Source organism: Phascolarctos cinereus, unplaced genomic scaffold, assembly GCF_003287225.1.
Source record: "Phascolarctos cinereus isolate Bilbo 61053 unplaced genomic scaffold, phaCin_HiC Scaffold_5;HRSCAF=322, whole genome shotgun sequence".
Taxonomy (NCBI): Eukaryota; Metazoa; Chordata; class Mammalia; order Diprotodontia; family Phascolarctidae; genus Phascolarctos; species Phascolarctos cinereus.
Genome location: NW_027555958.1, coordinates 32,674,582 through 32,692,624, shown reverse-complemented (window position 1 = coordinate 32,692,624; position 18,043 = coordinate 32,674,582). Strand labels below are relative to the sequence as shown.

Here is an 18,043-nt window from a genome sequence, read left to right as displayed (position 1 = left end):
TCTAGATCCTCTCTTCCCATCACTGTTTTAAGCAAATAAATGCCACCTTTCATCTTCTCTAAAGAAGGAGGCAAAGCCCCATGGGCCTGGCACTGGCCTCTCGGTCCTTCCTCAGAACTGATTTATATATGATGGCAGAGAAAAGTGGAAGGCTCTCCCTCGGGGCAAAGTCTTTTTCTCTGTACTATGCCCCTCCTCCCCCTCGCCTCCCCTCAGAAATTCAGACATTTCAGCAGGAGGTATAGCTCCAGACCTCCTTGTCCTTCAACACTCACTTAGGGACAGGCTTCCTTTGTGAGGCTGTGGTTTTCCTTCGGTGGGCCTGACCTCACGGCCTTTTTCAGATGCCACACACCATCCCAGGATCAGCAACAGCCAGTGACCTTCTATGTAGAAGAGTCATGCGCTAAGGGCCCTTAGGAAACACTCCTTACTAGCCCTTGTACTCAGCCCAAAGATGCTCTCAAAAGCTAGAAAAGCTAGCAAGTGACGCCCCCGTGCTTCCTGCTGACATAATGAACGAGTACAGGGTGCTAGGGACCATCCTCCTTACTGAGCCTTCATCTCAATGATCCTTTTTTACCTTCCTTCAGCATTTCTACAGGTGGCAACAGCTGAGCTACTTGAATGTCAGGTAAAGACTAAAAACCTCTCCTGCCTTTCCTTGGCTAACAACTCACGGGGTAACTGACCACTGACCTTGGACGAGTCACTTAACCTGAAGGAAGGAGGACAAGAAGGAAGCGGGGGGAAGGGGGAAGAATGGAAGGAGACAGGGAGGGAAGGAAGGAGGGAGAGAGGGAAGAAGGGAAGGAAAGAAGGGGGAGAAACAGAGGAAAAGAAGGAAGGGGGGAGGGAAGGAAGAAAGGAAGGATGGACGGAAGGTCCTGGCCTAGGTGACCTCTGAGGTCTCTTCCAGCTTTACGCCAACGATGCCATGAACATTTCTGTGCCAAACTCCCTCACAAGGAGATCATGAGAGAAAAGGAAAGCGGAGTCAAAGCCCTGTGAGCTCTTCAGAAGAATGCCGGGCCACAGAAACCACGCTCCCGGCACACACCCTCCCTTCAGCATTGCATTGTTCCTTCCAATGTGACAGCGCTTCCTCCTTTCCACAAAGGTGGAAGATGAGGCGGGGCCCCTCCCTCCAACTGTGATTCTAACAGCAGCCACCCTGCACTATGTGTGTCCAGCTGACCCAGAGTCATTCAACAGATCTGCTGAGAAACCTCCCAGGCAAAGCTGGACAGGAGAAAGACGTGGACGTGGATCTGGGTGGTTTTCATCTCTGAAAAGTCAAAATGACTAGACTCTAATGCAAAGGGGAAATTAGACACAGCAAAGAAGCCTCTGCCAAGCAAAATAAATGTTAAAAAGCCACACACACACACACACACACACACACACACACACACACACACACACTTTAAACAAGAATCTCCCTTTAACCAAAAGCCTTTGGTGGGGAGTTATAAATCCAGTGAATTTTATAAGACAGCATGTCCGAACATGTAAACGTGAGCAACTTATTCAATATTTTATTCATGAAAAATCGCTTCCAACCCCTTACTTCTAATGGCAAAAGACAGCTCTTACTTAAAACCTCTTCTCAGTGCTCAAGTCTTATGTTCTTTTGTGTAACCCAAATGTTCGTCTGCTATTTAAGTTATGGGATTTAATCTGTCTCTCACATACACACACACACACACACACACACACACACACACACACACACACACACACACACACACACAACACACACACACCCCCAAGCCTTTGGGAGCTTCAGCCTCCAACTTCTGTCCATGTTTCTGAAGCTGTGTGAGTCCATGAGCACGGCACCCCCAGCCCACCGCCACGGGGCCTTAGTTTTCATTTTCTTTTAAGTGTGAAGAAATCCCCTCAAAGCCAGAATGCCATTGTCTTCTCAGAGCTGTGCAAAATGGTGACCAGCAATGCTACCACCAGCCTGGAGGTTAATAATGCTATTGAATTGTTTGGCTTCCTGGCAGCAAGTTAATGCTGAAGAAAAATCTGACTCTTTACCATTATTTATGTAACAGCAGCTCACAGGTTTGCAATTTGTGACTTTACAAAACAATAGGGAAAACCTCCAGCCCACATCTGATGAACATTGGCCACCAGGTTACCCGTGGTTAGCTACATTAGGAGATTAGTTCTTTAAAACAAAAAAAAAGTAATCCTTGGAGGTAATCTGATAAACTCACTTGACAATGCTGTTACTCTTGCCTTGGTAGAAATAGCACAGCGGGATGGATTATGCCCAGTTACATGTACACACAACACGGAAAAAAGGCCTTTCTTGTCTTGTCTTAGAAAGCAATGAATCCATGCCTGATAACATGGTGGGATTCCAGGGCCACCAGGAAGGCCTTCTTACCCCCAAACATGCCTCTCTCCTCTGTTCCCTGGGGCCTACAATGGCAGCTTCAATCCTCTGGCTAAAAAGCTTCTTATCTCCTATTGAAAACACAAAGGCTGCTCTGTCTTGATGCCTCAGGCCTTATCCAAGTCCTGTCCAGCTCTGAGGAGCAGAAAGAGCAGCCTGACCTTGCCTCATTCTGCCACCAACAGGCTGGGCCCTCTTGGACAAGTCATTTCCCCGTCTTTGGGCTCCAAATGCCTTGTCCAGCAAATGAAGGGAGGAGGATGGAGGCAGCTCTAAAGTGCTTCAGTTTTATAATTCTAAGCAAGAAGTAGATGAGAACCAAGGGGGCAAAGAGGTGTGTCTGCATCCCCACGAAAACAAAGGCAGAAACAGAAGCCAGTGCCACCCTGAGCCCAAAGTGGATGCTGTAAGGCCAAAGCAGAAGCTGCCCCGTGCAACGAACAGTTACAAACCCCTTCTCCCTCTATAACCTTAGCCCCAATAACAACACTCCGCAACGGGCCACAGCTCAGCAGGTACTGGGGCCCAGAGTATTCTGTAAGCCTAGATCCCAGCACCCAGGGGCCTCAGAGACCTTATGGTCCAAACCCCTCTCTTCCAGCCTACATAATCCTAAACTCCTTGAGGGCAGACGTGTGGCCACACCAGCACACAACCTCACCCGGTGTTCTGTACACAGGGGCTGGTGCTCACAAGTACGTATGTGACCAATCAATCAACCCAATGGATTCCTCCACGGGAAACAGAGCCACCTTCTCCTCCATCCTCCCACTTCCAACGTACTCTTAGATGAGATCACACGTCACAGATTTAAAGCCAGAAGGGACCTTAGAAGCCAGAGGGTTGAGTCCAATTCTCTTCCCCCAATTTGCAAATGAGGAAACTGAGGTGAAGAAAGATTCAGTGATTTGCCCAGGGCCACAGAGCAACCAAGTGTCTGGGGCAGGATTTGAAACCAGTTCTTTCTGTCTCCAAGTCCAGGGCCCAAGCCACCCCACCACATCGTCGCCCATCTAATAACAGGGCTAGGAATAAAAGGGGTTAAAAAACCCTGTGGCCTCTCTCTAGCAATTCTAGCACAGGCTGGTCATGAGAAGGCTGCCTCATGAGACCACTTTTGGCCAGGTTCATCTGGAACAATGGATTCTAGAAACAACCAAAACACTTATTATCACAACTCTGTGGACTGCATCCCAGCATCCTTTGTGGAGACATCCAAAGGCTTTTTGCCCACTCCCCTGAAGAACACCAAGGAACCGGGGATGTATACAAAGGACGTGTTATCCTTACCCATTTCTATTTTAGGCAAACCCTGAAGCCCTAATAAAAGCAGGGTGAGTTGGGGCAGAAAAGGCCCACAAGGCCAGCACTTCATGCACACTCCATCCAAAGCTGATTTTAATTCTTTGAAAACAAGAACTGTCTCCAAGTTCACTCCCAACCTCTTGCAAGCCAAGAACGTCTGCAGGCTGGGCTGAGGGGAGGGCACACGAATTCCTACCTCTGACCCAAATTCCGCTCCTCAATTCATTGGAAAGTTCCTATTTGTGCCTCTGAGGACCCAGCCAAGCCCCAAGTGATGCAGGTGTGACATCCTGCCCAGAAGCCAACCCTTCCAGAACAACACACACACTGGCAGATGAAGCTGTGTCAGACTAACGGCTGAGAAAGAATTCAAATCCATCTGTGCAAACACCGCCAGCGGCAGGGGGCAGGAGGGCGGAGGGGCACGGGCGTACCTCCGTGACGGCCGTGAAGGTCATGGCGTGGGTCATCAGGGATTCACCAAAGGTCAGCCTCTCTGCTTTGTTCATGTTCTTCAAGGACACACCAAACACCAGCTCGTGGTCATAGCTACAAACAAGGCATGTTTAAAAAAAAAAGATGAGGACACAAAAGGAAAGGAGTGTTATCCCTAAAAATCCCTGGCCATTACTTGGGAGGGGCACGTGGAATCTCTAGGTATAAGAGCCCAGGGGTTCTTCTGATGTTCTCTACAGAGGGAACACAGAAGGCAGCTGGGCACCAAAATGGTCTTCCCTATGCCACATATGGGCACTTGCCAAAGGGCTAAGAGGCTAAATGTATTCCCCCAAATCTCAAGGCCAGAGAAATCAGAGACAGTGTGCTCCAGTGGAAAGAGCCTTGGCCGTGGACCCAAGAGAGCCCAAAGTCTTAGCTCTGACAGACAAATCACGCACCCTGCCATGGCCTCAGTTTCCTCATTTGTATAATGAGCCTGTGTGGCCTCTGAGGTCCCCCCGCCCACCATGCCTGGCCAAGTTCTTTAAAAGCATCGCCTCATCTGGGCCTCACAACAGGTCGGCTTAGAGATGGCACACAGCTACCAAGTGTGGGAGGTGGGACTTGGACCTGGCCTTCCTGACTCCAAAGGAAGCAGCCTCAGCACACACAAGGCTGAACTGAGCTTCTGCTCTGATCTTCTAGGCTCTCAAGCAGAGGTTCTCAACTGAGGGTCCGTGAACTTGGGGGTTATTTTTTTCCTTAACATTTTGATAACCATATTTTAATATAACTGGTTTCCTTTGTAATTCTCTGTATTTTATTTTACGTGTTTAAAAACACAATTCTAAGAAGAGGTCCATAAGCTTCCACAGACTGTCTGCCCAAGGGGTCTCTGACACCCACAGCAAGGGCAAAAAGCCTGTCTAGAAGGTGGAGGGCAAGGCGATGTTCCTTCAGTAATCCATGCCTATGGGCGAGCCCGCTCAGTCCACCAAAGCCCAGGACGCGACCTTGCGATGCGCCACCCTGCCCGCACTCACATCTGCATGTCGCTGATGCCCAGCTTCCCGTTGAAGTGTTTTCCCACATCGCAGCCAAACCACACGGCCTAAGAAGAGAAGAAAGGGGAAACTCAGCAGACTCCATCCCCAGATCCCCCGAGACTAAAGGAAGAGGGAGAGACACGCCAGGCCAACACCCACCTCTCCTTCTTTAATGGAGGCTGCCACCATCTTCTTCAAGAAGTCAATGGGCTGGTTGTTGTACAAGGTTTTTCTGCCACCAACCATATTACTCAAATATTCCACGGTGTACAGCCTGTTGTACTTATGCTGACTCCGGGGGTCATTCACTAGACAAATCTGAGGAGACCAAGGATGTGTTCATCACAACACAAACCAGATTACGTCCAGAGAGCTGGGCCAGCCAGCCATTCCAGGCCAGCTACCAGCAACTTCCTGCTCTGGCATGTTACCCCAAAGGACCCTGATCCCACAACCACATGATGAAATAACACACGAATCAAGGAAAGGCAACATAAGGAGTCCTGGAGAGGCCCCAGAGGTGGCCTGCAACTTGAACAAAGGGATACAAGTCTGTTTTTTTACACTTGGACTCATTTTGAGGGTTCTACCTCTTTATTTTGGGCAATGGCTTCCCCAAAATAATTCTCCCAAACCAGCACTAATTATGATAAGGGGGTGGTCCGAGAGTAAGCTCTGAGTAAGAGTAAGCTGACTTCAAAGAGCCGAGGGCCCAACTCTAAAGAAAGAAGCCATTAGGACACAGAAGAGGGACACTCCCCAGGGGGGAATCTTTTTGTTAAGTAGGTGGGAAAGACCTGTAAGAAGTGGAAAAACAAGGAAGAATCATGGCTACCTTACATGAGGGGGGAGGTCATTCTCAGCCCACTTGCTCATAATCCCATTACTCAGCCTGTGCAAGTCAAAGGAATCTATGGAGACAGGACTTGGCAAGGCCTGAGGGATGACCCTGACCTGGACCACCAGAAGTAAATGTGGAATGCAGCTCTGGAGCGAGTTAAAAACAAGCTTCCTTCAGATAAGGCGAGCTGAGCTTCTTGTCCAGGGGTGGGGAACCCGTGGCCTGAAGGCTGCAGATTCCCCACCTCTGGACTAGTCCATAGGTCAGACATGGACAACCAGTTTCCTGGATCCGCCCTCTGGGCAAAGGCCAGCCATTACTAACAATAGTCCCCAACCTTGTCCTGCACATTGAAGATAGGCTTGACATGTTCCCTGTAGAACTCCAAGGGTGAGATGGGTCCAATCTTATGGTATGTCTTATCCTTGTCTCGATACTCCCAGGTAAATTTGTCTGGTGGGGTGCCCAAGCAGATGCTGACCACTCGGAAGACCTAGCAGGGAGAAGAATAACGGATGAGCAACAGCCAGGAGGCGGCCCCCCTCCTCACTACTGTGGGAACCCCAAGGAATTTAAAGGTTAAAATTCCAAGTGAGACATCTTCAAGGAAAGCCAATTTCCCTCCAAAGGCCGGGGTTCCCACTGGGCACAAACCAACTCCTGACGTTTCCAACAAACACTATGCACAACACACTGTACAATGTCAAGCACGTAACTCCCAGAGCTCACTGTACCCGAAGCTCGCCCTGCTGACGTTTCCCATGCCAAGAAAATGGGCATCTGACCAGAACTGTGTCCCTGCCTCCGCGAATGATAAATAACAACTTGTGCTTTATAAATTATTTCCTTCCCCCTAAACATCACTTTCCCTCTGATTGTCCCAGGGTCCTCCAGTCTTGGCAACACTAAACAGTCCCCTAATAGCTTGGTGGCGCCCGCCGTCCGAGGTACATCCAAAGGGCAGTCTGTAGCAGGAAGATGAACCTTGCTTCTGATGATGACACACGGCCTTTGCTTCTCCTCACGACCCCCTCAGGTTCTAACTGGCACAGGTCCTCTCACTTTCTAAAGGAGCAAGTAGAGGCCTGGGGAGAAGGGCTTTGTTTAGAATGCTTCTGAGTGCGTGACATAAATTGGAATAAACAAAGTCTGATGTCTCTAATCTCACTGGACCTAACACTTAAGGCAATCCTTAGCTCCAAATCTGAACTCGACCTTATGCCTTCTCTTGCTCTAACTTCTCTCCCCAATTTACCACCAACTCTCCTTCTTCTGTCTCTGCCCAGCAGCCAGCACAGTGCCTGGCATACCGAGGACAAGAAGGGCTTGTCAACTGACTGCTCTTCTCTGTCCGCCAGATCTGCCCTTTCCACCTGTTCCCATGGCCGTTCCCCTCATCTGGGTTCCCCTCACTGCTGACCATGCCAGAAATTCTGGTACTAGATTATATTCAATTTATGTTTATACTCCCTACGTACTATAGGTCTCGCCTCCCTGACAAGACTATACTCTCCCTGAGCACAGGGGTCTATGTCCCCTGCATCAATCATCACAATGTGGAGGCCATGGCAAGTACCTGGTATTTTTTTTCCCCAATGCCCAGAGGTGTCCCTGACGTGTCTTTCCCCCTTTTACTCCCAGCATACCAGGAGAAACAATCATTTCCATCCTATCTCTCCTCTCCTTCAGTTTAAACTGCCCCACTTGGAATAGTGAAGAGCAATATGAACGGGACCAAGAGAACGCTGGTTACCATAACAGCAATACTGTTCAAAGCCCAACAGTGAATGACTAGCTATTCCAAGTATTATAAATACTCAAATCAACTACAAAGGACCTATGAGGGAATATGTTATCCACCTCCAGAGAAAGAACTGATAATAAAAGTATGCATAGTATGGTTTTATATATCGACATACACATAGATATAGACATAAACATAGTTATAAATATATCTGTGTCAAATGGTGGCCTTCTCTAGTGTGGGGCAGGGAGGGAGACAGTTTATAACTTAAAATGTAATTAAAAAATAGATTAAATATTTTTTAAAAAGATAAAAATAAACTGGCCCACCTGGCTGGTCCCACCTTCCTAGATGTGACTGCGCAATGCCAACCCTAGACTGCAACCTGGGCTGGCCTCCTTCTCTCCTAAATAAGTCAGGCTTTTTCTCACTTACATACACTTGCTTTTCTCAACTTCTCTTTCCCTCTGGTGTGAGGCCCAGCCAAAGTCTTGCCTCCTCCCAGAATCCTTCCTGCTACTGCAGCCCACACTCCATTATGCGAACCTAGGGCTCTTACAAGCAGGGACCAGAGGCTCTCGCCCATCATTCTGTACCGCCATCTCTCTTCTCTAACTAGATATGAACCCTGTGAGATCAAAGACCACCTCTGGGTCTCACCCACCCATCCCCGGCACAATGTGAGGCATCCAATCAACACTGGCCAGACCAGCACGGTGGTTGTCTGTTGAACAACCTGTATTTGCTGCAGCCCCTGGAGCAAGGGCCCAGAAGGGGACTTTTTCTAGCATCATTATAGAGTCTAACACACATTCTACACATTTGGCAATTTCCTCAGATCCAAAGACACATCACACAGGCCCAGAGGGGCAGCTTCTCCCTCTCTACACGCCTGGGACACACCTGGTATTTCCACATTGTCTCCCCCCTTCCAACGTGAGCTCCTGGAGGGCAAAGGCTGCTTCTGCCATCTTTATAGCCCCAGTGGTTCCCCAGGGCCTGGCACCCAGGAGGTGCTTCATAAATGCTTGCTGACTCCCTGACTGCCTAACTGGTGCATCCCTGACTAGACAACATGGAGTTGGACCCACCATGACTTGGGTCCAACACAGTACTACCATCATAGGCTGAGTAAAAATGAGAAGCAGTGGACTGTGGATAGAAAGTGTCAGCTTCAGAATCAGAAAAATCCAGGTTCAAAACCCATCTCTGACACATACAGGTTGGATCAGTCAGTCAACAAACATTTATTAAGCACTTATATTGTGCTAACTACTGAGAAGACAAATTTAAGCATGAAGAAAAACAGTCTGCCCTCCAAGAGCTTCCATTCTAAAGGAATGTATAAAAGAAGCTGAAGGGTGGGGGAAGAGGGCAAAGGGGATAGAGGTAGCCTCACAAAGGCATGGAGGGGAAAGTTCAGAGTGGGATCTAGAGAGGAATGAAACACAGCTGGTCTGGGCACCCTCCTTACACAGGCTTCGGAAGAGTCATCCAGTCCCGGGAGAGGCTGAAAGGACAGAGTATAGTTTCAATGTGTGAATTCTATGCGCGGAGTGAGCTTCTTGGATAAAGAGGTTTCTGGGGCAGGCAGCACCCAAGGAGGAAGGAGATGTGACCTCAGGCAAGTCATTAAACCTCTAATGGTCTAGCCAGCTCTCTAAGAGGACACTGCAGGGAACGTGCTCATAGGCACCGCCAAAGGTTTCCTCCCCAGCCCTTCCCTGTACCAGGGAAATCACACACTGGGCTTGTTGAACACACCAATTTCATCCTGTCCCCCTTCTCTCTGGTAGCAGGTAAAGAGAATGATGGTACCCACAACAAGCCAGCATTTTTCTCACACTCTAAAACAGTAACTAGTAGCAGCTGGTGAATTCTATTGGGTGGACAAATCCCCTTTGCTTTGGTTTTTTTTTTTCCAAATTTCTTCCCGCCCCCAACACCACACACACACACACACACACACACACACACACACACCACACACACACACACACACACACACACACCCACCCCCCCAGTTCTCCTTCCATGACAAACCAAGCTGGCTTTAATGTCTACATTTCAGAAAGGCAGATACCAATCACGGGTGGAGCCTACCACCACCACTTCCCCCACAACAATAAGTCGCCTCCCTGGAAGCAGTTAACCCTAATTTTGTTTGGTTCAAAACATGGGCTGCAACTTCTGTGGTCTCTTCCTGTCTCCAGGGTGACTTTTATGGTGCGTGTGGGATATTTAAGAGGGACCTTTTGGCTCCAACCAGTACTAACTAAATCATCCCAGATAAAAGAGATGCTATCCAATTCCCTGTTCCACAGCTTTTAATAAACTAGCTTCCTAGTGAGATAGAGACATTAAAAAACAATCTCTTTTGTTGTTCCAGAGGCCCAGGTGTGAAACACAACTCTCTTAAATGTCATTCTGTAAAATCACATGCCTGCCTGGGCTTGAATTCCAATGCAGGAAAGGAAGCAAGCAGCTAAGAGCCAAGAGAAAAGCCATTTGATTTGTGAATTCAATGTATGTGCATGATGGATGGATGGATGGATGGACGGATGCAGTCAAAAGCATGGAACTCCTTTAGAGATGTGTAGGAAGAGCTCTCTCTGTTCTGACATCCATTGTCACATAAGCACCAGAGAGGAGGCATAGACAGCAGGAGCCACGATTAAAGGCACTCTCTGATTAAGTGGGGGATGCTGGGCAGGCGAATGAACCCAGAGATCCCCAACATCATTCAGAAACCACACAAAAAGATAGGATTTATATGCCCCCAGCTTCAGGGGCATCCTAGAAAGCACTGTTCTTGTCTTTCGTTTCATTTTGTTTTCCTTTTCTTTGGGGCTCCCTCGTTTACTAGGCTTGGCTGCCTGCTTTATGAGCCTGCACAGCTTGTCTGCTTTGATGTTGAGTCAGACCACCCCTGAGCTAGCTTTTAAAACAACAATTCTTATGGGTAAAGATGAGGCGTGGGGGCATCCCACTGGCCAACGCAGCTGAGCTGGGATCGCTGCAGACAAGGAACCCTGCTTCGTGTCAGCATGGGACAGAGCAGGTGTCTTTACTCCAAGCCAAGGCTGAAATCAGTCAGCGAGCACTGACCGTGCCCCCGGTGCCAGACGATGCAGATACAAAGGAAAGAGTCAAGCCACAGCCTGAGAGGAGCTCATGGTCTTGTGAGGGAAGATGAGCTTTAATAGCTTAAAACTACACTAAGACTTTGAGGACACCCTTCATGGAGAGATGCTGAAATAGAAGCAAGATAACGGGGGGGGGGGGAGCCAAAGAGATCAGGAAATCAGAAAGAGAGGCTTGTCATGTGTAGCACACTGCCACCTGCTAACTCAGAATAAGGAAATGACACTTTAGGGCACTCATCAGAACTGGACATATTGGAGGGTCTGCATAAATTAGGGACATGTGGAGTAAAAGGGATTATTTCACTCAGCAGCTTGCCCACCAGCTCCACATGTCAGTCAGCTTTCAATTATCCCTGAGCATTTACTTGTAGCAACGAAGCCACTGACAATGGGGAGACCTGGGCTCAAATCCCACCTCTGCCACTTCCTGTGTGACCCTGGGCAAGTCCCTTCACCTTAGTGGGCCTCAGTCTTCTCATCTGCAGCCTGAGATGGAGCCTCTGAGGGCTCTTCCAGCCCTACATCTAGGACCCTGGAGCTCAGGCTCAGCCCAGTGGGCCCAGAGAGACCACACATTTGTGGGCATTTGGGACAGCATTCCAATGACAAACATGATTCATTTGGCATTATCCAAGGAGACAGACAATGCCTTGCCTCATGTTTATATGGCACTGGACTGTTTACAAAGCACTCTCTTCATGACCTGGTAGTTGGGGGCAAGTATCTATTATCTTCTCTTATCAATTAGGAGGTGGAGGCTTAAATCACTTAAATGACTTGCCTGGGGTCACACAGCAAAAGAATGGAGAAGCCAAGGCTAAACCGCAGGCTTCTGACTCCAAATGCAGGGCTCCTTCCACCATTCCATCCAGCTAACTGTGTGGAGAATCAAACTGACAAGAGTCTGTCTAACACAAAAACCAATTAGCACAGAGAAGACTATTAAGTATGACTTTTTTTTGACTCACACAAATGACAGATGTTGACCGAAGCTTCATACAAGGGGAAAGGGCCCTGAATGCCCATGCCCACTTGGCCTCTGCTCACGCCCCAAGGACTCTCTGGATTCACTGACTTGGGCTGGCCCACCATCGCCATACCTGGCTACCACAAGTCCCCTGAGCCCCCATCTAACCTTGACAAAGTAGAGACATCCCTTTTTAAGTTGGTTTCTGTCAAGAGAAAGATGGAGTTTTCCCAAAGGAATCTGACAAAAATATCTGTGTAATTCCATAAATATTAAGAACAATGAGTACAGGTTTTGGTCCCCAACTAACTTGACTTAAACAATCCAGAGTTCTGGCTCCCAGCTTCCAGTGCCTTTCACTCAGCCTTTCATTGAGGGGGAGGGGTACTGCCCTAAAGCCCCCCCTTTCAGGCCTTCAGCTTTCCCCCTCCCGCTTCCTTATTTAGCTCTATTCTCCCTGCAGGTGATGAGGCGGACCATGAGCTGAGGCGGACTATAAGCTGAGGCAGAAACTAGGGCCGACAGAGAGAAGGAATACAAGAAGGATAAAGTTAGGCCCAGCTATGATCTGTTGTCTTTTCCCTTCCCTGCCTAGACCTTCCCATTATACCCTGTGATAAGACTAGGACACATCATCTTTTGTTCAGCAGGGGCATCACACAGAAACACAGCATGGTGGAACCAAAGCTTTCTAGCCAGAATTATGGAAGCATTTGTGGATTCACTCAGGCCCTGATAGCTTTCTTTAAAATCAGCAATTAAGAAAGGTCTTTTCAGTATAGCACAGTGGATAAGAGTACTAGGCCTAGAAATCAGGAAGACCTGGGTTCAAAACCTGCTTGCGACAGGAACTAATTGGGTGACCCTGCACAATCCCCGTGCCTTCTCCATGCCTGTTTCCTCATCTGTAAAAAAGATGCTACCTGTAGCTCCAACCTCACAGAGGCATTGTGAAGATCAAATGAGATGATGGATGTAAAATGCTTTGCAAACATGAACATGTAGCTATATCAATGTTAGTTATAGAAAATGACCATTTCTATCATTTCCCCATCCAGGAGGGAAGGGCTGAACAAGTTACAGCACGTGAATGCGATGGAATACTACTGTGCTATAAGAAACGATGGAGGGGATGGCTTCAGAGAATCCTGGGAAGACTTATATGAACTGATGCAAAGTAAAGAGCAGAGCCAGGAGAACAATGGACAGGAACAGCGATACTGTAGTGATGAGGAATGGCGAAAGACTCAGTGACGCTGATCAATGGCCCAGCACGGTGCCAAAGGACTCATGACGAAGCACACTGCCCACCTCTGTACAGACTGAAGCATGCTTTCTTATATTTCTTTCTTTTTCTTCCAATGTGGCTAATGTAGACATTTGTTTTGTATGTCTAAATGTATTTGTAATGGACTTTACTCTTCTTGCCTTCTCAGTGGGAATAGGGAACAGAAGAAGGAGAGAATCAGGAACTGAAAATAAAACTGAATTAAAAAAAAATAAAGTATCATATCCTTTTATACTCACATCAATCCTGACAGTTAGATGCTATTGCTATCCCCATTTTACAGGTGAGAAAACTAGGCAGAGAGATTAAGTGACTTTCCCAGGATCATATAGCTAGGAAGTGTCTGAGGCTGGATTCGAACTCAGGTCTTCCTGATTCTAGGCCTAGTTGCTCTATCCATTGCACCACCTAAGCTGGCCTGTACCACCTAGCTGTGTTGGGCAAATCCTTTAACTCTTGAAGCCTCTATTTCTTCATCTGGAAAATACAGAAAATGGTCCCTACTCTTCACAGAATCCCTAGTTTCCTTCAATGCCTGGCTCAAATGCCATCTTCCTTAAGTTCTGACGCCAATGTCTTTCCATCCAAAATGCCACTGGATTTAAACTTTGTATCTATTTACATACACAAACACTGTGTTCTCCATAGGACACAAGCTCCTGAGCACAGGGGCTGTTTTCTACTCTGCTTTGCAGTCCCAACACCTACCATTGCAATGGACACACAGGAGTCACTTCCTAAGTGCTTACCGAGGGATGTAAGAATTGAAGGAGGAAATGCTGAGCATTTTGTAACTGTAAAGTGCCAGCAGAATCTAAGCTAGCGGTAATAAGCTCAAGTCTAACAGACAAACTGAGAAATACACAGAAGCCTGACAAGTGACTCTTGGTGAAAGGAGGGGACAGAAGACCTGGGCAGGGATGAGGAAGGAGCTGCTGACGTGATTACAGGTCCTTTTTCCACCTTTGAGTGTCGTCTCTGAGCACAAATCTTCCCTCCCTAGGCAGGAGCTGGACCCAGGAATACATTAGGTGTGGCAGAAATCACTGTGTACAGTGTAGCAGCACTAGGTGAGTTGAGGGGAGAGGAAGAAGAAAGAAAAAGGACAAAAATTAACTCTGTTGGGCTACAGGCCCTGGGTGAATGGAAAAGGCTGCTGAAAGGTTAGCATCAGCCTTCCTCAAATCAGGCCAGAAACCACACCCTACTCTTTTCTATTTGGGAACATTTAAGTCTTGGGGGCACATGGGGGGGGGGGAGAGGAGGAGAGAAGGGTAAGAGTTGGAGAAATGAAGGAAGAGATAAATACACTGATTTCTGCTGCTAACTTTTACTGAAGGCTGGCATTCATCCACTGGCGCCCTGCCTGCTGGAACCAACACCATGTTACTTGGACACGGTATCTGTTTACAGCCACCCACATATCCAATCTGCTCACACTGCCATTTAGAGGCTAAGCAAAGAAGTTACTTCACCAAGGCCCCGATTCTATGGGCTGCTGAGAGGCCTAACTACCTCCAGCTCTTAGGGGGAGCTGACTTCTAAGGCCTGAAAGTTTTCAGACCCTGGTGAGAGAGAATGACATAAATGACCTCAGCCAAACAGCCACCCACAACAGTCACAAACTGTCGTCAAAGACTAGCACTTGGGCACATGCCCTGCTACACGATACTTTACAACACTGGGCGTAAATTAAGTTTCTGTCCAATCATGGTGGAGGACAAGAGCTTTCTATCTAATGAATCATATGGTGACTCCTTTGGCAAAGCAAAGAGCTGCCCCAAAGAGGTCTAAACTTGTCTTTCCCCCCTCCCCCAACACATTTCTATCAGCAAGGCACAGCCAGCTAGGAAACAAAACCCACTTCCACTGGCAGCTGGATAGGAAGTGCACTGAAGAAGCAGAGCTTTACCTAGTCTCTGGCAGAAGGCTTACAGCCGCCCTCTGATTTCAGACATGCTGATGTATCTTACATTATTCCCCTCTTAATCATCCAAACCGGCCAAAGTTAAACTACATATAACAGAGGGGTCATTTGGGTTTTAGACAACAAGTTTGTTTTAGCAAAAGCATGGACCTAGAATTCAGCTTTCTGAAACACACATCGATATCATCACCGCCACAACCACAATCATCATCATCATCACTAGCATTTATATGATGTTTTAAGGTTTACAAAGCACTTCATAAACATTCTCATTTTATCCTCACAATAAGCTTGAGAATTTATTATACCCACTTTACAGATGAGGAAACTGGGGCCAGCAGTGAGGCTAAGTGACTTGCCCAGAGTCACATATCTACTACTGAAGCTAGGTTTTAACTCAGGGCTTCTTGACTTCAGGTCAGGGCTCTGTCCATGAGCCACCCAGCTGATTTCTGCAGAAAGTTTCCCTTTTTTTGAGAAGGGATTGTGATACACTCTATATTAACAATGCCGTCCCTAAGCTATGAATTTAATAAACCAAAGCCTGGATATGCTTTTGTTATCCCACTCTGCTCTCTTGTGGGCAACTGCTGTAGCATCACTTGCTTTTCCCAAGATAGTCGAAACAATCTTGGGGAAAAAATATAGTCTAATCCTAATGGAACACAGCCAGCCATCACACACAATATCTTATGCTAAGGGCCAACTCACGTATGTTGGAACATAACTATATAATGAAAAAGCATGATGAGGGAATGAGAGTTATGTAAGTTCCCCAAGGCAAGGATCACAAAGAGGACCCCTCTGTTCCTGATCCTTTAACTCCTCCCTAGCCCCACCCTCTCCATCTCTCACCCACCCAATACCTTCTGTCCACGGACTGCCAAAATCTGAGCTGGAGAACTGTGCGAGGGGGGGGGGCAGGCAGAAAATGAGGATGGACAGACAGACAGTTGTGAAAGAGAGGGAAATTACGTCTTGAACTCAACTGTGAAGTCTTTTTCATAAGCAACACCAAAGGGAGCTTATCCTTAGGGACTTAGAGCAGTCTGGGGACAAGCATTACAGCTACTTAGAAACACCAAGAAGTAAAAAGATGTTAACAGACAGCCGAAAACACTGCTGCAGATCCAGAACAGAGGAAGCCTGGTTTGGCAGGAATAGGGTGGAAGACAGGGAAAGGTACATTAGTTGGAAGGTATTAACAGTAGCTGCTGGTTAGTCACCCCAATGAGTAGGCAGAGCCATCAGTAACCAGAAGTGGTACTTTCCAAAGAGATGGAAAAACACCAGCAAAAGGGCAGGATGAATCCTTCAATAAGTATTCAGTACAAGGAGCCAGGCACTGGGAATACAGATACGATGAAGGAAACATGTCCTGCTTCCAGGGCGCTTGCAATCTAAACAGATGAGGACATGACTTATCCTAACAGGGCTGGGGTAGAGGAGGAGCAGAGAAAGAAGAGGGCTGCTCAGGAGAATGATGGTGTTTGCTGGGGAAAGGAGAAAGGAGAAGGGGGAGGAGCTTCCTTTAAGGACAGCACTGTAATGATGGGGAGGAGAAGAGACCTTACCAAGATGCCTGGCAAGTGGAAGCAGGATGTTGTAGGGAGGAGACGGGCTCCCAAAACAAGTATGACTCCTTCTGTGGTATCCAAGGGAGGCAGCCCACGTGGAAAGACAACGAAGTGACCCATTACAATTCCAGAGAGCCTATGATGCAACAAGCCACCCACCTCCTGCCAGAGGTGAGGCTGGATCAAGGTGTGGAATGAGACACTTCCAGGACATGGACAATGAAAGAATCTGTTTTCCTTGAATATGCATATTTGTCACAAGAGTTTTGTTTTTCTTTTTTTCTTTTAAATGGGGAGGGGGGAGGCATGGGAGGAGGAAAAAGAGAGAAAGCAAATTTTTGAAAAGCAAAAAGAATTAAATTTTAAAAAATCTACTGGGGCAGAAAATATGTAAACAGGCCCTAGTTTAAGAAGAGAGAAATATTATGGGAATTTGCTATTGTATCACTTACCATAGAGAACAATTCAGCATGAAGCATGTGCACCTTAGCCCCTTCCCAAGGGTGTTTTATTACCCGAGTGTTACTGAAAAACATGTCTCCATTTACCATTTACATATTTAAATTTTTCATTTAAAAAAAAAAAGAAATTGGGACACAGAATTTGACCTGCCCTAAAAAGAATGGATAATAAGGGATAAACACTACCTTCCTCACTGTCTCTCAGAACAGGACAACTGGAGAGTGCCCTTAAAGCTTGGATGGCGTAGTTTAGAATAAAGAAGAAATGAAGCATTTTCTGTTTTTCTCTTAAGGGGGAAGGAAACAAGAATTTATTAAGTGCCTACTACATGCCAGGCACTGTGCTATGTGCTTTACAAGTATCGTTTCATTATCAACCAGAAACCACTAATGCATGTAGGAGGACAAAAATGAACATTCATCATGACGAGATCCTCCGATGCCCAGACTTAGTGTTCAGTCTCTTTTTTTTATCACATCCTTAACCTAATCCCTATGGGCATGCTTGAAAGGTCCTATAATTAACTAACATACCCTGATCCTCAATCCACCAGATAACAAAGTTGATGGCACCATTTCTATGGCATGGGGTGGTCCTGCAGGTGACCACAGGTACTCAGAGACCTAGGGGTCAGGAACAGCTTCAGAGGGAAGAGAAGACATATAGGTAGGCCTGAAGTAAACCACTATAAAGACTGGTCAGAGGAGTCTGATGGTTGTTTAAAAGACTGCTGTGAGGCGCTGCTGGGTGGCGCAGCAGGTAGAGCTCTGGCCTTGGAGTCAGGAGAACTTGAGTTCAAATCTGGCCTCAGACACTTGACACTTACTAGCTATTGTGACCCTGGACCAGTCACTTAACTCTGACTGCCTGTTGTGAGCCATAAGAGATGGCA

General features: G+C 47.3%; 1 protein-coding gene across 2 annotated transcripts in view; it reads right to left on the bottom strand.

Annotated features, from left to right (window-relative positions):
- Positions 1-18,043, bottom strand: part of BLMH (bleomycin hydrolase) — a 48,080-nt gene that overhangs the window by 14,910 nt on the left and 15,127 nt on the right. For both annotated transcript variants that reach the window (XM_020963294.2, XM_020963293.2), the window contains exons 7-10: positions 6,378-6,533; positions 5,359-5,517; positions 5,197-5,264; positions 4,150-4,264 (exon numbers count right to left, since the gene is read on the bottom strand). In XM_020963294.2, the coding sequence (XP_020818953.1) occupies positions 4,150-4,264; positions 5,197-5,264; positions 5,359-5,517; positions 6,378-6,533 (498 nt within the window). The remainder of the gene's footprint in view (positions 1-4,149; positions 4,265-5,196; positions 5,265-5,358; positions 5,518-6,377; positions 6,534-18,043) is intronic.